The 21,486-nt window shown below is 36.2% G+C and overlaps 3 protein-coding genes across 7 annotated transcripts in view; 1 reads left to right on the forward strand and 2 right to left on the reverse strand.

The window, feature by feature from the left end:
- LOC105380156 (cytochrome b5 reductase 4) overlaps positions 1–2,345 on the forward strand; it is an 85,386-nt gene extending 83,041 nt beyond the window's left edge. For all 4 annotated transcript variants that reach the window (XM_048624147.1, XM_048624157.1, XM_048624167.1 and 1 more), the window contains one exon: positions 1,708–2,345. In XM_048624147.1, coding sequence (XP_048480104.1) covers positions 1,708–1,936 — 229 coding nt within the window. In that variant the 3' untranslated portion in view covers positions 1,937–2,345. The remainder of the gene's footprint in view (positions 1–1,707) is intronic.
- A 2,218-nt stretch (positions 2,346–4,563) lies between these two features.
- On the reverse strand, positions 4,564–15,193 carry LOC105380157 (FAS-associated factor 2). 2 transcript variants are annotated; one of them, XM_048624193.1, is made up of 8 exons: positions 14,890–15,193; positions 14,405–14,654; positions 14,025–14,208; positions 12,789–13,058; positions 12,289–12,463; positions 6,866–7,003; positions 6,061–6,320; positions 4,564–5,277 (listed from the first exon to the last, which is right to left on the reverse strand). In XM_048624193.1, exons 1-7 carry the CDS (start codon positions 15,022–15,024, stop codon positions 6,162–6,164), a joined length of 1,311 nt encoding a protein of 436 aa, XP_048480150.1. In that variant the 5' UTR covers positions 15,025–15,193; the 3' UTR covers positions 4,564–5,277; positions 6,061–6,161. The 2 variants fall into 2 exon arrangements, with proteins under 2 accessions (XP_048480150.1, XP_048480144.1); XM_048624187.1 differs by having other exon boundaries at positions 4,564–5,274; positions 6,058–6,320.
- Positions 15,194–16,161: 968 nt separating this feature from the next.
- On the reverse strand, positions 16,162–21,433 carry LOC105380119 (calmodulin). Its single transcript, XM_011549617.3, has 4 exons — positions 21,194–21,433; positions 19,593–19,761; positions 19,271–19,468; positions 16,162–16,400 (listed from the first exon to the last, which is right to left on the reverse strand). The coding sequence occupies exons 1-4, from the start codon at positions 21,367–21,369 to the stop codon at positions 16,209–16,211; spliced, it is 735 nt and encodes a 244-aa protein (XP_011547919.3). The 5' UTR covers positions 21,370–21,433; the 3' UTR covers positions 16,162–16,208.
- Between the last annotated feature and the right edge of the window lie 53 nt (positions 21,434–21,486).

Here is a 21,486-nt window from a genome sequence, read left to right on the forward strand (position 1 = left end):
GAAAATTCACGTAACAAAACCTTTTACATAGAAACTTATTCGATCACGTGACTTTTTACTATAGAGACCGAATTTATTTTTCGAGAATTTCCAAAACTTGGAGAACAAAAGTTGTTCAGAATAACCCCTGAGTCAAACCCTTTCGGCACAGTATACCCTTTTTGCAACATCCTGTATAGGTAATATCAGGTTTATAAAAGACCTGGGCCTGTAGAGTGAGACTCGGCATGGGGAGTCATAATTTATAGATCTTTTAGGTTGCAGTGGCGAATGGGCACTGGTAGCCCTGCCCTTTTCTATAACTATAACTATAGGTAATTTTATGGCAATTTAAAAATGGTATAACATTTATCTATTTGAAAAAATCATTAAAAATATACATTACCTATCACCCTAATTTAAAAAAAAAATTCAGCCCTTACTTTAAACTTATAACACCCCTCTATTTCCTTCAGGGGTTAAAAAACCTGTGTATTTAATATTTTCTTATGAGTTTTTTTTTAAAAACTAGGCTCTTACATAGTTGTACATAATATTATGCGGTATTTTATTCCACTTGTAACGCATAAAATTCATAGCTACAGTAAACATTTCATTTTTTTCATGGCGAGATACAGTCGCACTTAACCGCTTTTTTGCAAAGCTTGTTAAATAGATTTAAAAAATTATGTAAATTTTAGATCTTCAATTTTTAAAAATACTTACTTATTTTTAACAACCTGTAGTGTACAGACTACCACCTCTTAAAATATATATATTTTTAATTAACTACGGTTTTTGGTTTCAAATAAAACAAATTATGAACTTACTTTTCAACACCCTGTATATTGTGTAGCTTACCTACCATACACAACCGTTAAAATAAAATAAATTACCCCTCAGAATATAAACAGGCTCGCGCTTTGGCATACTGCATTGACCGTATAGTTCTTATTCGGAGAATCTAATAAGTGTCATTATGTGCAATGTTTACCTTTATCTATGCATCTGTAACTCTATAGTAAAAAATGTAAACAAATCGAAAAGGCGAAATGTTTTCTAAGAATTTTCGGCTTTTCTGCATCTAAAATGATTAGAAAATTAACTTTCCATAGCAAATGCATATGTATAATAATACTTGTAGTCATAATTTGTTGATTTAATCAGTTTTTGTGAAATATTTGATAACAAATAAAATGGCGTGGGTATCGCTCCTAACAGGCCGCCACCAGGGCGACGACTGAAGAAATCTGAAATCTGTCACGGTGTCATCATTTTTAAACCGGAATTTATTAGTTTTTTGCAAAAAAAGTAGACTTCTGGTCCATTAAATCCAACTCTTTAAGGTAACTTTGTTAAGAATTTAATTACCTACACATACATATAAGATTCCATGAAAATGGGCCCTCTGATTTCGAGGGTTTTTTCATAATAAGTCAAAAAATGGCAAAAGACATGGTGTGTTTGCAATTTTTTTTAACATACTTATTATAATCCTGCACCAATTTATAAGCAACTAACATGTTCAGTATACCCTCTGCTACAAAATATATTTTTATCAATGTGATAGAAGCCACCGTTTTTCCAATCTAATCAAGTATATCAAGCCGACTTTAGCATTTTAGCTTTAGGGATCCCCTTAAATCTGAAATTTGTTTTTTCTTACTTAGGTACCTCAACCTCCAGTGATATATCATTGCTTACCTCTTATATTTTTTCACATTCCAGATTCAAACCAACCTACATACTATCGGAGCCGTCACCATCTTGGACGGGCCACTCCGGTCGCATCACCACGGACCTCATCACCGAAGTACTAGGGAACAGTACCAAGTGTGAAGACTCCTGCGACCACTTCGCGTGTCTGTGTGGGCCCACTGAGTTCACTAATACGGGTGTTCAGATGCTGACCGCGTTGGGAATGCGCGAGAATTGCATACACGCTTTCATGGGGTAAAATGTGTGCTAGAGCGCTTTGAACATCGTAAGGTTTTCGGTAAATCAACAATTAAATTAATAACAGACACGGATTAATTTAAGTGGTGGAAATAAGATACTGAGCGGAGCAAAATTATCTTTATAAACCAGGCAAATAATTTAAAATTTTACCAATATGGGGCAGAATTCCTACCTTATAACAATATATACCAAGACGCGGAATTAAGGTATTGTACTTACCCTAAATTGATGAGAGGGTTATAAAATAACATAGCTAGTTTTATTTGGGATTATCTATTTTTGGATTGGGTTCATTCATATATTAGGAATAAATAGGTAAGTATCTACGTATAATGTGTGTGTACAGTTAAATTAATGAGGCGCCAGATTGCAAAGCCAAGAAGAGTGAGACAATTATATTGTACTTTATACTATGTACTTAAATTAAACTCCACTTCACTCCATAATATATTTAAGTGTGGTAAGTATAAGTATAAATACTTAATTTAAACTTTAGTCAATGGTGAATGGAAAATACCTACCGTCTCTGGAATAAGTTAGAAATCAAATTTCTAGTTATTGTATAGTTACTTACAACTGCAATGTGATATGTTGAAGTTTTGTGATTTATATCATTGTTACAAGTACATATTTGTTTGTTTTGAATATTTAAGGAAAAGAGGGCACCAAAGTACTTTCATTGCTCAAATAATAGATCAAAGACATTATTTATTCATTTATACTGTTATTGTTTCTATAATTCTTCGCAGAATTAGATCGTTAGATTGAAACATTTGTCAAGTTATAGTATAGCCATAAGCCAGCCAAAACTTTTAATATAGTTAATAATTCAAGATGTAATACTTATTACGAACTTACAAAAACTGGGAACCATTATGCAAAGTGACATATCAGTGTAATTCAGTGTATTATACTTTCGGAGTAATATTTTATGGTACAACACAATTTATTCGAATGATGATGAGTAACTCAAATAATTTTAAACTTTGTCTGGGATGGTTTGAAGTTATTAATAAATGCATAATTACAATTACGGGATGCATGGCACTGCGGTAATTCAGCATGTATAATACAAAGAAGAGTTATAAGAGTTTACTTCTCGTTCCATGTTAAAATTGAAGCCTGATATATATGATTTTAGAGATCGTGAAACGGAAACCATCCCGTAAGAACATATTAATGATTTTTTCTTACTATTCATGTTTTTTTAAATACTTATATTTTAATAACATGGGGTAAATATTTAAATTTAATTAACAATAGCGTTGTAAAAATTAGGTATTCATAGTAAAATTCAGTAATACGCCATCCTCATAGTTTTAACAATGAATTGTAAATATATTAAGTGCCTACATTCCAAGTAAATTGTATTTAACTACCTATTTGTGTTCTTAATCCTATAAATTATGTATCTCTAATCAGACCTATGTTACTCCTATAGTATACTAAGATTTCATATTGTCCTACCTATCTGAAGATAGTAAAATAAAACAACATGCTAAAGTAAGGAACATTATATTACAACCAAACATTATACAATACAATCCGTCTTCTAAATAAATGCGTATGATACAAGCAACCGTTTTAGCAACAATTCTACATTTCAATCTTTCATACTTTGGAGAGCTCAACTTTAACAAACAAAAAATAGGTATTTAATAATATGCAAAGACAAAAAGCATTATTATGAAAAGTTCCCTAATTAATCCTAACTTAAAAAATAACATTAACAACTTATATAAAAGTAACTGAAACGTGTAAACACCGTGGAATAAAAGCAATTGACGGATTTCTAACTAATGCACCAGGCTGGAATAAAAATTTAGGTAGGTATTTTGGGTATTCACTAGGAAAAAGACATTGCTAACAAGCAATTGGGTATAATAATAAAGTTAAACAATTTAAACGAGTTAACCATAGTCGTTAAAACTCAAAACAAACTATATGTCAATGTCTAACATCACTAGTTTGCCCAGAATTATAATAATGTTCGGAGCTACCGGACTCGAATGTAACTATTTATTACCAATTCCTTTATTACAGTATTTATGGTGAGTTGTAATGAACATTAAGCTAGCTATAATCCATTAGCTCCTATCCATATCTAAATATTTAAAAAAACGTAAATTTTGATCAAGATATAACAAAAATAGGTTTCTATGTAGTTAGATGATTATACAATACTTATCTGTGTTTTAATTTTTTTGCACAATGTATTCCACCCGGTATGAGAAGAAGCATTCAATCGGGCATATAATTTTCGTTGCTTCACTGGGCTATTGATTAGTGTTTGTGTTTATGGATCACATATTCTTGAATAACTTGATATCTTTTTACCTGTGACAAGCCAGAGCTCATACTCAACTGTTTTACTATAAAACAATAAAAAAAACCTTAGTTAATGGGTGATTAAATCAAAATTTTACACATTTATAAGGCGTTTGACAGTCAACAGACAGCGTTTAGCATTTGTCTAAGTTTTGATGGTAAGGCCCAAATATTCCAACATAAATATTTTAAACCCACAGCAATTGAATGCTAATACGCCAAGTAATTTAAATGACTAACTGTGTTGCGCATCATTACAAATATTGTCAAGTGAATTTATTAACGAAATTATTATTAGTTTAGTAGTAAACTGAATTATTTGATAGGATCAAAATAACTGAAGAACTTAATGAAAAATAACTATGTAAGTATGTTTTTGTGTAACTTACAAGTTAAAACCTCCGATCTATTATCTCCCGCCGAATGGTATTTTCATGGGCAACGCAACGATCTACAGATAAAATATTAAAACGGCAGACATTCCTGGCCCAAGTATCCAAACCATACATATTTTCACAAGAAAAGACGAGACATCGAAATACCACCCTTGTAGATATGAATATTTTTATTGCTTTACATAGACATCCGAATCTGTTGCGCCATACCATGCGTAGCCCATGAACAAATATGCATCTTATAATATATGTATGTATAACGAAACCAACTTATCAATTCCACCGTAGACAAATAATTTCTATTGTAGATTTTCATAACTGTGCATCCTTCTAAACGTAGCGCGTTTCATGTGATAGCATGTTATACCCTTGTTGCACCTACTGTGGTAAGACAGTATCGGCCGATCCTCGACCAACGAACGGCTAGCAATTGACCGAGTGCTCAGCCGAGAATACTGTCTTACCACTCAACTCGGTAGGTGTAACAAGGGTATTAAATTACCAATAATAGTGAGGAAATTACTTATGTTAAAGCGCAGCCCAAACACGAAAAACTGATGTAGAATGGAAATTCGGATATAATAGCTAGTGATGAGAGAAAAATATCACCATTATACCATTTTCCAGAACCAATGATATGGGTGACGTTTTCATGACGTTTTGAGTTTGGCAGTTTTAGAGATGTCCGAGAGTAAAATTCTATCGACTTGTACCTATCGATATTTGTACGGGTCAATTTGTATTATCAGATTAAACACCGACATTGATGATCAGTTCATCTTGCAATAAATCTATCCGAGCCAAATAGTCACAGTCCTGTAATATAATTCTTTTTGTTCTATCAACCAAACTCAAATGAATTACAAACTCACGACATTCCGAGTTTAAAACAGCCTTACTCGGCATTTTGACCAAAATAACAAACAAAATGACAAAAAACAGACCGAAGTTTTCCAACAACAATAGGATAATAAAACCATAAATTAAACTTTACTCAAATTATACGAAGGATATCGATGAACTACATGAAGGTAGATTATTACAAATATATGTATTAAAATTATTATTACTCTGAGAGGCAGCATGAGAGAGATATGCACTCTGATTAAAAACATCATAGTTTGTTTTAAAGCTGTTGATGAGAAAGTAAGTAAGAAATACTATATACCTACTTACTATAATACAATGTAAAAAATTGTAATATCTTATCGATTTCAGAACGTCGACTTTGATGTGTCCCGTCTCTAGTACGTTCCATTTTACCAAAGTGTGTACTCAAGAAATATATATTATCTGTGGCCGTTGTCAATAAAATGACAGATTTTGCAATAGTATTCATGCGTTAAATGGAAAATTTTAAAGTGTCACCCATATCATTGGTTCTGGAAAATGGTATAAAGTTATTAACTTATCCCCGATTAAGATAAGTTGGTTACACAATACACACTACAGCATCACCAGCATCCCCCTGAGCCAACTACCAACACACTGGGTCAGTAATTACGCGTTGACGTCGTTCACAAACAACACGTCTCGGTCCTTCAGGCCGGCCTCGGTCAGGTTCTTGATGTCTCGCTCCACGACCCGCTTCGGGAAGTTGGTCGTGATCTCAAACTCTTCCGGGGACTGCGGGTGGCTGAACACAAAGTCGTATAAGTCCTGGAAAAGCGAAAATGTTATATAAATGTTGGGTATTTTATAAAAATGGGTTTAAGAAAAAAAAAATAAGCTGTTTGGGCGTGAAAGAAGGGCAAACCACTTCTCATTTATATAAAACCGAATGTGCACTGCCGGCTAAACTAAGTTAGTTCGCATAGTTGGGCCAGTTTTTTATCCATGTGCGTCCACCGCAAAATATGCACTATGTATGTATGAAAAACTGGCTCAACTATGCGATCAACTTAGTTTAACCGGCAGTAGACCTTCGGCCTAATACTAGCATGGAATGGGTGATAACAGTTCACTGCATGACATTGTAAGCCTCTTCTAAGACTGGAGTATTTTTACATTTTTTACCATAAATTCTCCACACTTGTCAGCCCACAATCTCCTCGCTTTTCAAACGGGTCAAGTCAAAGATGAAAAATGAAAACGTTATTTGCCATATTTTTACATTTAGGGTTCCTGGCTCCCAAACTAGGATACCCTGTGCTATGGGTAGCCAAGATACAATCATCATCAGTGCAAAAAGACTGCCAACTCACCGAAGTGCTCTGGTCGAGTCCAAACCGTCGAGTCAGTCGCTCTCCGCCCGGCAGCCGGATCAGCAGCATCACGCTGGTCACCGGGTCCGAGGGTTCGGGGGGCAGCCGCGCCGCCATCGCCGCGCGCGCCTCGAGCAGCTGCAATGTGGAGGTGGGGTTAGTTATGTGGAATTTTGGGTCTGTGAACTGTCAATAGAGGCAAACCTGCTCTCATAATAAATTCAGTTTAAATACCTTAAAAAGTGATAATATATCAAGAAAATACTGTGAAAGTGAAAATAAACACAAGTGCAACATGTGATATTGTTATTCACGCGTGAAACACTAAATTAACACGAAAATTAGTGCAATTAAGTTTACGAGTGATAACTTAATCATTTTCTACCCTCAAATAAAAAATTCTAAAAAATATTTTTAAAATGAGTAAAATTTAAATATTTTATTGAAATATTAATACCCCGGTGGATAAACCTGTACCAGAAGTGGCTGCCCAGGCTTCTGGTATTGGAAATGCTACTGGTGAAATACATAAACCATCAAAAGATGTTGCCAAAAAAAATGATTTAACATCAAAACAATTTCAGAAAACTGTACAAAACACTCCAGGAATATCTTCAAAAATCAATCTTGATCCTTATAATCAAGCTACTGATGAAGAAAATAACTGGCAGACTGTACCAATCCTTCGCCAGCATAAAAATAAAAAGAGAAAGTTTAGTGCCCTATCTCCTGAAAAGGATTTACCAACACAAAATAGATACTCACCGCTCCAGGTCGATAAGAATGTGGAAACAAATCCAATGGAAAAAACAACTAAACCACCTCCTATTTTGCTGTATGGCATAGTGAACATTGCAAAACTCAAAGAGGTTATTGATGAATGTTTGGACCAGTCTCAGTACAGCTTCAAAATAGTTACCAAAAATCAATTACGTGTTACTGCTGATAGCACTGAGTCCTACAAGAAACTATTATCATTGGTTCGAGAGAAAAAAATGATTGGCCATACATTTATTCAAAAAAATGAACGGCCATATAGAATTGTGATTAAGAATCTACATCACTCAACACCTACTGATGCTATTATAGAGGCAGTAGAGAGTACTGGAAATAAAGTATATGGAGAGATTATCAATGCTAGATATGGCCCAGAAAAGACTCCGCTATCAACTTGGTTTGTAAATTTAGCTCCGGGCCCAAACATAGATGCTATTAAAAAACTGAAATATATATATCACACTTCTGTCAAAATTGAAGATCCAAAACAGAAAAAAACAGTATCTCAATGTAAGAGATGCCAGCAGTATGGTCATACAAAGAATTACTGTATGCGACCATACAGATGCGTGAAGTGTGCGGAGAGTCATGACACATCTGACTGTCCAAAAAAAGATAAGACAGATCCACCTAAGTGTGCATTATGTCTAGGAGATCATGTGGCCAACTATAAGGGATGTAAAGTCTTCAAAGAAATCCAAAAAAGGAAGTTTGGTACCAGGCAAACAATAAAAACACATGAAGTTAAAAAGGCAGAAGATACAACAACTTCGGAGCCACCAATGCATGACAGCTATACATATAAAAACCCAACTGCTAACAAGACATATGCTCAAGCCACAACTCAGGGGAACGCCATAAACCTGGAAACTATCCTATCAAAACAAGCTGAAAAGCTAGATCGACTAATAGATCAAATGAGTACCCTCATGGGTCTCTTAACAACACTTGTCACTAAATTAGTCAAATGATGGCTCTCCGTATTGCCACATGGAACACCAATGGTCTACTAGATAAGAAATATGATGTGGAGGTACTATTAAAGATGCAAAATCTTGATATTTTATTGATTTCTGAATCACATCTTACAGAACAAACAACACTGATCTTAAATGGATATATCACCTATAAAACACCTCATCCAGACAATACTGCACATGCTGGTACCGCAATAATTATAAGGGATAATATCAAGCATCAGCTACTACCACAGTATCAAAATCCAAAAATACAAGCCACATCCATCATGGTACATGACAAACAGGGTGAAATTACATTATCGTCTGTTTATTGCCCCCCAAAGAAGAGATGGACCACTGAAACTGATGATACCGACTTTCATGAATATTTTAAAACCCTGGGAAATAGATTTATAGCTGGTGGCGACTGGAATGCCAAAAATATACTTTGGGGTTCCAGGCTGACTACAACCAGAGGGCGGAGACTTAAACATTGTCTAACGAACAACCGTTTACAAACTATTACAACAGGCAGACCAACTTACTGGCCTACAGATGTAAATAGATTACCAGACTTATTGGATTTCTTTATATATAAAGGGGTTCAGTCCTACTTCTTGGATATTGATGACTGCCATGATACTACCTCAGATCACTCACCAGTTATACTTACCATGAGCACAACTATAATCAGTAGACCCAGAAATCCATATCTTTATAATAATCGCACTGATTGGGATTATTTTAAACAACATCTAAGTAAAAATCTGGATCTTAAAATACCACTAAAGACTGATGATGATATTGAAAATGCCACTATATCATTAACAAAGTGCATACAAAATGCTGCCAGAGCCAGCACACCAATTGACTCCAAACCCATGGAAACAATTAATAATCTGCCCATACATGTAAAACAAAAAGTATTGGAGAAACGTCGATTGAGAAGAGTGTGGCACTGTAGCCGGCATCCTGACGATAAAAGAGCTTTCAATAAAGCAGCAGCTGAGCTTAAAAAAGTTCTTATAGATGCAGAAAATGAAACTTTGAACCTGTTCCTACAAAACCTAACACCTACTGATCCAGCAAAAAAAGAGTATTCTCTGTGGAAAGCTGTCAAATCGCGTGATAAACCACAGCAAGCACAACATCCACTCAAAACACAAGATGGAAAATGGGCGAAAACAGACGAAGAAAAGGCAGAAGCTTATGGACAGTTTCTAAGAGATGTCTTTACACCTAATGACCTAGGAACAGACACTGTAGATAACGAAGTACATAAATTCCTAGAAAGCGACCTACAACTTAGTCTTCCACTCCGATGTTGCACACCTGCAGAGACCCGACGTGTGATACATGATCTGGAAATGAAAAAAGCACCAGGATTCGACCTGATAACTGCTGAAATATTGCGAAACCTGCCAAAGAAAGCCATTATGTATATGACAGCATTATTTAACGCAGTACTTAGAACAGGCTACTACCCCAACATCTGGAAAGTCTCCCAAATAGTTATGGTTCTAAAACCAGGAAAGCCACCACATTTGACTTCATCTTACAGACCGATTAGCCTACTCCCAGTCCTATCGAAATTACTGGAGAAAGTCATATCTACACGACTCAATGAGAGTATCAGTGAAAATTCTAGCATACCAGAACATCAATTTGGCTTCCGTAGAAACCATGCTACTATTGAGCAAGTTCATAGAGTATGTGAACACATAAGAAATGCTCTTGAAAACAAGAAGTACTGCTCCGGGGTGTTTCTTGATGTACAGCAGGCATTCGACAAAGTTTGGCATAGTGGGCTCCTATATAAGATGAAGAGAATATTACCTCACAATTTATATTCAATTCTAAAATCCTATCTTGAAGATCGCATCTTTTATGTGAAGCTGAATGATGCTTACTCGTGCTTCTATGATATCAAAGCTGGAGTACCGCAGGGCTCAATACTAGGACCATCACTCTACCTTTTATATACAGCTGATGTCCCAGAATCAGAAAGTGTCATGACAGCCACCTTCGCAGATGATACCGCGGTTTTAACCTCCAACGAGGACCGGGTAGAGGCTTCGAAAACACTACAGACACATCTAGACAAAGTCCACACTTGGATGAATGAATGGCGAATCAAAGCTAGTGCATTGAAATCAAGTCATATTACCTTCACTCTGCAAAAACAAGACTGCCCTGCTGTAAATCTCGGTGGAGAATTACTGCCACACTGTAATGTAGTGAAATACCTTGGCTTCCACCTAGACCGTAAACAGACTTGGAAGACTCACATCCAACAGAAACGTGACCAACTAAACCATAAATACAAATCTCTGGAGTGGCTCCTGGGCAGAAGATCTCGACTATCTGTGGAAAACAAGACCTTAATCTATAAAAGTGTTTTGAAACCAATATGGACATACGGCATTGAACTGTGGGGAACAGCCAAAACATCTAACACAGAAATACTACAAAGGTTCCAAAATAGTGTGCTCAAAGCTATAGGAAACGCCCCATGGTTCACAAGAATGGAAGATATCCATGAATACCTAGGTCTTGACACAGTTAAGGAGGAAATCAATAAGAAAACAAAAAGATACAAGGACAGGATTACCCACCATCAAAACAAGCTTGCCCAAATGCTTAGCGATCCACCAAAGACCAGACGCCTGAAGAGGCTGCACACATGGGATAACCTATAAAAAGGGGAAGCAAATAATAAAGGGTGCCTGACAGTGGGAGGGCTACCTTACCAAGCCAAAATCTCTGAACACAACTGCTCATAGTACACGTACTGATCGCATGTTTGCAAAACCATATAAAAAAAAAAAAAAAAAAGTTATGTGGAATTAAATTGGATCTGGGGTGAAGTGTACAGTGAATGAAGCGGAGAAGATAGAGAATGAATAGATTGAGTGAATGGAATTATGAAACGGCCGGTAGCCGGATTAGCAGAGCGAAGTAGGATACCGCCTCAAATCCAACTTCAGGTAGTCCTTGGCAAAGACTACCAAAACCATAGAATAACGGGTACTAGTACTACTGTACTTGTTATTCTATGCTAAAACTATGCCACTGAGATGGCCGTGCAATTGTCGTAATTATTCTTGTCTTCATCTTCCTACCAATACCTACTGCTATTCTGTCAGCTACCACTAATTACGCTTGCTGGTCACGATTGCAGCTCCTACCAGCTTTCAGCCTATCCATGCAACATGAACACAACTAACCTCTTGTTTCCTATCCTCCTCCTCGCGACTCTGTCCCTCTTATGTTTGCCAAAGAATATCCAATCATATATCCACACAACTACGGTCCAACTAACCTCCTGTTTCCTATCTTCCTCCTCCTGTCTCCGCTGTGACTCGGTCCTCGCCCTCTGCGCCTGCGCACCGCCGCTACTTCAAACAATAACCATTCCTATATCCACACAACTAAGGTCTAACTAACCTCTTGATTCCGATCCTCCTCGCGTCCCGCGCCGCCGCTACTTCTCTTATCTTTGCCAAACAATATCCATTCCTATATCTACACAACTAAGGTCTAACTAACCTCTTGCTTCCTATCCTCCTCCTCCTGTCTCCGCTGCGACTCTGTCCGCTCCCTCTGTGCCTGCGCGTCGCCGCTACTTCTCTTATCTTTGCCAAAGAATATCCAATCCTATATCCACACAACTAAGGTCTAACTAACCTCCTGTTTCCTATCCTCCTCCTCCTGTCTCCGCTGCGACTCGGTCCGCTCCCGCTGCGCCTGCGCATCCCGCGCCGCCGCGCGCTGCCGCTCCTTCTCCTGGTCGGCGGCAAGGGACTCCGCGTACGCCTCGTCTTGCTGCTGTCTGAGACGCTGGTTCACTTCTCGTTCCACTCTGTGGGAGGGGAAGGTTTTTATCGTGTTTATAGTAGGGTATGCAAATTGCATACTGCAAATATTTTCAATAATATTTCGGCAGGCAAATGTAGCGTGGGGCATTATCTGACCATTTGACTACCCCTATATCCAGAAATAGGTAGAATGTTATGTAGTATGTAGCTCACTTGTGCCTTACATATAAACTGCAGTAATATATGTCGCCTGATATTTGGTATAGATGTGCACTGGACTTTGCATCATCAAATGATGACTAAACACAGTCATATACTTTTAGGATGATGTATTTTAAATTAAGGGAAGTATTAAATAATTTTACACACCTGTCAGCCCTAGCTGCAGCTAAATGTGGCTCATTATCAGAGACAACCCGCCTCAGTCGCGACAGCAACTGCTGTGGAGAACAGCAGCCTTCACTGCGGGCGACCACAGTCATGCGGTGTTCCCGCACACACACCACACAGAGTAGCGGATACCTGCGGCCCCCGGCCGACTGCGCCACCCGCCAGCCTTCTGCTGTGTCCACAGAACAGCCCCAGAAGAGGGCATTTGTGTTTATGTACTGGATCACTTCAGGATCTGCTAATGTTGTTCTGGAAAAACAATCACAAATTATTATTTTTTGACTCAATTTGTAATTTGTGAAAGAAAACACACACTTGTATGTTAGCTTAAAACTTATGCTAATAGAATTAATGAATCACATGGCCTACATTCAAAGTTCAAAACTTTCTTTATGAGTCATTAACCGACTTCAAAAAAAGGAGGAGGTTCTCAATTCGTCGGGATCTTTTTTTTATATTTTTTTTATGTATGTTCACCGATTACTCCGCCGTTTATGGACCGATTTTGAAAATTCTTTTTTTGTTGTATTGCATTGAGCTCCCAGGTGGTCCCATTTTTTTTTCAGAATTTTAGTTCACCCCCAAGGGTGGGTAAAGGGGTAAAAACAGGGTATGAATTTCCATTTTGGACACATTAACCGATTCTAATGAAATTAAGAACGTAAATATAGTTCTTATAACAAAAAAATATGATGGTGACCTTGAGCTGATCTGATGATGGAAACGGAAGGCAGTCAAGGGAACTCCTCAACGGTATATAGCAACTACCTCGTGTTTAAGCTTGAATGATTCGTATTGATTAGTAGGACTTTTTGGTATCATTTGCATCTTACTTTTGATTAAAAATGAATGCAAATAAACTAAAAACTATAAAATAAAATAATAATTAAAAAAATTAAAAAACCGACTACAAAATACCACTGAAATGTAAGAAATAATTTAAGGTTTACACAAATTCTACTCGTATGTGACAGAACAAATATACCTAAGCAGGAACTGTTCTTTTTTGAAGTTGGTGCCATATTTCTTCAGATTACTTTGTCACCACACCAACATCAAAAAAGAACATTTCCTGCTTAGGTATATTTGTTCTGTCACATACGAGTAGAATTTGTGTAAACCTTAAATTATTTCTTACATTTTAGTGGTTTTTTGAAGTCGGTTTTTTTTTCTTTGTTAAATCATTCAATTAAAACTTTAATTTTCATCACCAACCTGCAGAAGTTCTGTGTCTCAGTTGCTGAATCAGAGTGTAAGTATACAATGAGGAATCTCAGCTCATTCTTGGCATCATTCAGTGCCTGTGCGTAGGTTCCCTGGTAGAACACCGGGTGAGCATTGTACTTAGTTGTGTAGCTATTTATAAAGCCCATAACATCCCCTAATGGATCTGTTACCACTGGAATAAGAATTAACAAATGTTATAGTATCTGTGACCTTAATTATTTGAATACATACATACTAGAAATATCTTTGGAGAGTAAAGCTAATGAAAAAGTAGATCTTCAAGAATATACAATAAGGCAGAATTAGAAAGTTACCAAGCAGCTTTAATGATACATAATTTGAAAAAGTAACCAGTCTACAATACTTACATCTCCTCTCATCAGTACGGACAAAACTTAACAACAAATTTATTACAGACGTAACTGTGCTATAGCACATTGAGACCACTAAGTTTACAACATAGTTCAGGAGCCCCCGCATCCCGCCTGGACCCTCCGGGGGGTCGTCTGTGAACACTTGCTGTGCTATGTGGTCATGGACTACAGGGGGTGCTCGGGCTTCTGTTGCAAATACAGACGGACGACCTTCTCTTATATTCAACTGTTCCTGGATAGCCACCTGAAACACAAATGTATTTATAAAATTAGCACACTGATGAAATAAGTAAAAGCTGAATACTTGTATATGTTATGGAAAAACTAAGCTTGTGTAGTATATCTCAGGTATGATTTATTTTATATCAGCTGACAATGTTGTTACTTGGCCCAGGAAAATTTAGGCCACCCTATTGTTTTGAAATACTAAACTGAACTTGATTGGTAGAGCTACTAATACACTGTGAGAATGTACTCACCTCTAAATCCCATTGATGCCTCTGAAGAACGTCCCTGCATATCGACATGTCTTCTATTCCAGTAAGATCTTGGAATTGTAATATTTTATCAGTTTGTTCAGGGGTCAATCCTAAAATATTATCTTCGAGATCCATTGTTGTGTTGACTTTGTAGTCGTGTCGTTAAATAATAATACCAATATGTAATTATTAGCACTCGCTAACAAAAGAAGAAGAAAGTTTATGTACAGTGCAGAAGTTGAAAATATTATTGCCTGAAACGCTTTTTATTTCACTCATGTCTGTCAGTCATCTTAAATTTCATAGACAAATGTTTTAACTTTTTTATACCAACAAATATTTTTCAGAGACTAGTGCCTTCAAAATAATAATCTACAGATTAGAAGAGTAGATACAAGGAGTATCCTATCCTAACTAATATTATATAGTGCCACAAACTTATCTGTTCCGGTGAGAGCGAACTAAATTGGTCCATACCTCATTACTTACTAAATGAATTTCATATTGACATAGATTATATGGACCAATTTAGTTCGCTCTCACCGGAACAGATAAGTTTGTGGCACTATAAATGCGAAAGTAACTGTGTCTGTTACTCTTTCACGCCAAAACTACTGAACGGATTTGAATGAAATTTGGTATAAATATGGTCTAGACCCTGAGAAAGAACATAAGCTACTTTTTATCCCGGAATTCCCACGGGAAAACTTTTTAAGGCGAAGCGAAGCTCGCGGGAACAGCTAGTATCATTATAAGTAGATACTTCTTTAAGGTGCCGACACACTAGCGGACGCGGCTTACGGACGCGGCAGACAGCCGCAACTGATAAGTGTGCACGGTCACGGTCTTTTGGGAAAGTCTTTAACGAAGAGCCCCGAATATTTTGCATTCCGCCTAGGAGTTTTGTAATACGCTGCATGTCACAAGGTGGTTGATGACGTAGAAATACAAGTTCAAAGTAATAATCTCAAAGTAAAAATATGATGTTGGTATAAAGTGGAGGAGTAGAGAGGTGTCCGTACGGCTGTTCTATATACAAAGTCCTTCGGTTGTGCTTCCATTTGAGATCATCTCATATTTCTGACCTATACCACCCTACCTAACCCTAATAACTACAATGACATAGGTAATTACAAGGACTTTGTACCTATATAGAACATTTGTATAATACAAAGTCCTTGGATAATTATTTGAGATTTCACAAATTCGTACTGTCTGTCAGAAAAAAGGAAAAGCCTAGGCTACAGGCCACCTACCATAAAATTATATAAGTATTTTTTTATTTCACAGGCCTTTTATTATTTAAAATGGCAATTTACTTATAGCTTTTTACTCTTTCCTTTCTTCCCTTTTTTCGACTTTGGACCTTTTGGCTTCTTTGAAGATCCTTTTGATTTTTTTGTTTGTGGCGATGAAACTTCCTCTTCAGGCTCCAGTTCAGGATCAAGTGATGAAGGTGGCAATGGTGGCACTGAAGGGTCTTCTTCGGGGTCTAAATAAAGGTATTCTGTCTGTAATCAAAACAAGTGAACATAGGTAACATAGAGTGGGAAGCTGCAATAATTTTAAGAAATTGTTATCACTCCACAGACTTTATGTCCGTGCCTTTTGAAGAGTGGTAATTTTTATGAGATAGTTTTTAATTCTTTTATTTACTCTCTACTCGGTAAGGAAGTTTCATTTATATATATATATATATATATTCTATCTTTTATATATATATTGTTCTTTTTTTTTTCTTTTTCTTTTTTCCCTTTTTTTTTCCACTGCTGGGGGAAAATCCACATGGATACCTGGGAAGAGGACCCAGGTAGTGTCGGGCGTTAACCGACTAAAAACCCCCAGCCGTGTATCTCATTATACAAGATTTTTTTTTCTTTTTTTTTTCCTTTTTTTTTTATTAATGGTTTTCAGAGTCACACTTACATTAGTAATGGCAACAAACTTAACAAGGACAGGGTCAATGCCAGCTGTCTTCGGAGAACTTGGCACCTGGACACCTGGCAATGGCTCGGCCCCTCAGTCGTTATAGGTCATGTTTTGCCTGATGTTAGTGTGTGACTCTGTTCTTAAAGATAACTTATTTTAATTGTTAGTTATGATATAATAATCAATAGGTTAGTTATATAAATTGGTTCTTGTAAATTATCAAGAATATTGTGAACCTAGATCAGAGACCTACAAACAAAGCATCTACGATAAGGGGTCTAGACTGTTCTGAATAAGTAATATTTAAACTTCGTTTATTTTGCATGACTTCGTGCTTCTGGAAAGGTAGTCAAGTGTTGAAAGTCTTGTAAGTTACGCTACTTAAGAGTTAAGTATTTACTTACAGTTAATATTAACTAGTACACACGGCAACGTTAAATGGTTGGCAGGGCACACTAACGTAGGTAGTGTATGTGTGTGTCGGCGACGTCGACGTAATTATTTATTTCTGGGCAACCCACACACGGATATTGTAAGCATGTAGTTGTGCCAGTGACAATGATTCATTGTTTTTATGATATGAAGCAAAATTTTGCACAGTATTGTTATAGATTGAATGGCTCAGTTCACTCAGTTGGTATGACACAGGACTTACATTAAGCGGTATGGTGGTTCAAATCCCACTGAACTTACAATATTTCTTTTTTGTTTTTTTAAAAGATTTAATTTATTTTTTATGATGGTTAATAAAAGTATTGTAGTATACACGAATAAAAGCAACACAGAAAGTAAATGAAACAAGTTATTAAGTGTTAAAATTACCAAATTTATTCTTGCCGTAACATAAACATTAACAATGTTACGTTTTTGTTGTTTTACGTTTTAAAACATAGTTGTAGTTTATATTAATAAGGAAAATTTTCAATTTGCAGTTTTAAATCATAATAAACATCAGACAAGGATGGCCTGGCTATTTTACTAAAGTAAATAGGCAAGTCATTAGTTATATGAATCAACATGTTAATTAGCTAGAAATAAGATAACTTATTCTAACCTCAGTAACAATAACATCATGAACACATTGGCTTACCCATCATTGTAAATAATGATAAGTATTTAACAAAATAACTACAAATGGAAAAATAAAAATTACTGAGCTAACCCCAATAACTATAATTTTCACCACTTTTTCGCCATAATATCTTACGTCCATCCTTGTCTGACTTAGGACTTTTCATCACTAAATATCACAACATTGTTGCACCAAAGTTTAAAATAGTCAGTCGCAAAACGCACTCTGTTTCGACGATGCTGATCGGTTAGAGCAATTTTCTTCGCCGGCCTCCGACACCACAACCCAGCAGCACGCAAGTGAACCCGTATGGTTTGTAGGCATAGATTATGTGTTGTGGCCGTAGAACGGGTGCTGCAGAACGGATCAGCGCTATGTGCAGCTACGATTTCTCGATGGCGTGGTGATGCATTCGTATAGACGACTACTGTCTACATGTCCCGAATCTGCGTATCGGTGAACCCATAATTGAACGGTTCTCCTCTGCAAACAAAAAAAACAAACACTTAGCATATATAAATACAAATATTCTAACAGTCAAATAAAATATTTGCAATTCTATGTTACTTACCGTTAAACGTCTTGCGATTTCACTAATTATTGTAATATTTTGTTCATATAAATATAATTATCTCCGCCTTTTTGAACATGGTTAAGTGACTTTCCATAGTGACTGCGAAGAGTAATTAATTAAATTGACAAATCACAAAGTGAATCACTATGCAGATGCAGAGGTGAATTTTATTGTCACTAAAACTAAAAACAAATTTCGTTTATTCATATTGTATGAGGGTAGAATGATTTTAATTCTCAAATGAAGAACGAATCATATATTTTTGGCGAAGAGAAATAGTCGACAGCTATGCAGCTTGTAGTCATTTGTCAGTTTCAAATAAATTAATTTTATACTCAACAGCGTTTAAATTAACGCAAAATTTTAATTAAGTAAAATAAAAATAACCGTCAGTGGACTCGAACTCACGACCTATGTTTCATAAGTCTAACATTCTACCAATGAGCTACGAAGTTTATAGACACAAGTAGTGAAATTTTGCTTCACGTCAATTTTATAACTATTTAACTAACACTACCGGTTGATATTTTTATGTCACAGCTGGTTTACGGGCGTTTGCCTACGCGCAAACTCGTTTATGCTGTTGTGTGTGTTTGTGTGGTTTGTTACTGGTGTGTTAACCGATTCCTGCGTTTATGCACACATAGACAACGTTAGTGTGCACACATACACTACGTTAGTGTGCCCTGCCAACCATTTGACGTTGCCGTGTGTACCTAACTAAGTTTTAAAAAAGACGCTTTGAAAAAAATTAAATGTAGTTAACTACTTACTCGTTAAGTTTAATAACATAAATACGTACTTACTTTTAGTTGATTGAGTTGGGGAAATTGAATAAACATGCTTTCAATAAAGTCTTCGTAATAAATGTTTCCGTCGCCATGAATATTCGCATCTCTTAGCATTTCGATCTTCTCAGCTTCATCAAATAAATCACCATCTTTTGTCACAATTTCGATTAATTCATTCGTATCAAGAAAATTTCTTTTTTCAGTATCAAATGCCTATGGAAACACAACTAATTAGTGTCAAAGTAGACGGTTGAGTACCTACCTTGTAAGGATTGGGTCAGATTAGCCAAATATTTAATGTGTATATTTGTTTGGAAAAATTAATGCCACTACGAACCCTAAACGCAAGTAGCAATTCTTTCTTGATTTCTGGATGTATAAGCCATTTGTTAAGCAAGAAAAAAACTTGTTTTTCTGTTAGAACTCTTGTTGTTCCCATTTTTAATCTTTCCACTTCTTTCATAATTTCAGCATATGTAGGGTAGTAAAAATTTCTTCTATGGTACCTATAGGAAAAATATTGATGCTTAAAATACCATTATGACAAGTACGTAGTTATGTAGGTATAGATTGGCAAGTTGCTTGGCGACCCTCCTTGCGGGGTGAAAGACGCGGAGGGGACGAGGTACCCAAGACGACAGCGGGTAGCGGGAGGGTAGCGGTGGAGGGGAACGCGTGCACTGCATGTCATTGTTACGGCAGTCTCGGCCGCGCAGCCGAGGCGGCCACATGTCTTATATACTCTGTCATAATTTGAGTGCGACCCACATGAGATCATTGATCCTGAGACCATTAGTCTTAGGATGAGTGTTGAGGCCTTTTTAATATTATCATTATATTATTATTAGGTATCTATAATTCGTCAACAAAATAACGTTAAAAACAACAAATCGTATAATGTCTCAATATAGGGGCTTCTTGTAGAACAGCGTACCGGATCAGTCATGCTACGCGGCTAAAGGTTGGTACTGCGCAGTCAGATACGAAAAAGTAAACAACAAAGACGAAGAGTCCATATGACAGTGCGTCAGTTGTCAGTTCTTGTAACTAGGAAAGCAACCAACATTTATGTGATTTAATGAAAGTAATTAATGAGCAAAACACAGAGAAAAATTACAAAATTGATGAAATTTTGAAAGAAAATGGTCATATCGTGCTTCGCCTACCCCCATACCACCCGGAATTAAATCCTATTGAACTTGTGTGGCTCGCAAGAACGTCGATTGACTCTAACTAAGATAAAGAGATAAAAGACTTAGAGTTGCTTTTCTCTAATTATTCGCCTGAAAAGTGGAGAAATTGTGACGACCATGTCATAAAAAATTAAGACGAATATTATAAATCTGATAGAGTATTTGACAATGTATTGGACAGGTATGTTATTGTTTATTTATAATTTAATGTAAATTAAACATAAAATATTATATGTGTACACTGAACTAATATGACTGGCGTACTCTAGTACATTATACTTCAAAGTAGGTATAATGTTTTTTGGTTTTTGTCTTAGATTTATAATTGAAGTTAATGAAAACGATGATGAAGATGAGGATGACGACGACGATGAACAAGTTAAAACAGAGAGTGAACATGAAAGTGACATGGAAATTGATTTATAAAATAAAACACTTTTACATAAATAAATTCAAATAGTAGATATTCTGAAGGTAAACATCCAAATTTTAATGCTGTCAAACTATAAATTTTAAGCTAAATATGACATTTACGGGAACACTCATAGAATAAAATTTTACTTAGGTACGTCAGAAATAGTTACAAGCTATCGCGAGATTAATCCGGGCACACTTTTCTACGTGTGTAGCATGTCGTGCTACCTCGCCCCCGCCACTTCTTTCACCCCGCAAGGAGGGTCGCCAAGTAACTTGCCACATTATAGTTTTCATTTAATATTTTTTGATAATTCCGTAGGTAACCTACTTTTTCAAACCCAGAAATTGTTCAAATTGTTCAACGGTAACAACATTGATAGGGTCACTGTCATCTACTGAAAGTAATGGTTTTGCCTCGGAACTAAACCATTCATTAATGTCGTTTCTTTGTTCCTGCGTAAATCTTGTGATAGTGTTTAACGGGTTCAAAATATCATAAGTCATTGTTATAGATTATTTTAAAGTACCTATTCAAAAAACAGTAAATTTCGATATTTCATGTAAATTTTAAGTTAAAAATAGCCAAAAATGTCTATGAAAAAAAGAAGCACAGAGAATAAA

Source organism: Plutella xylostella, chromosome 3, assembly GCF_932276165.1.
Source record: "Plutella xylostella chromosome 3, ilPluXylo3.1, whole genome shotgun sequence".
NCBI lineage: Eukaryota > Metazoa > Arthropoda > Insecta > Lepidoptera > Plutellidae > Plutella > Plutella xylostella.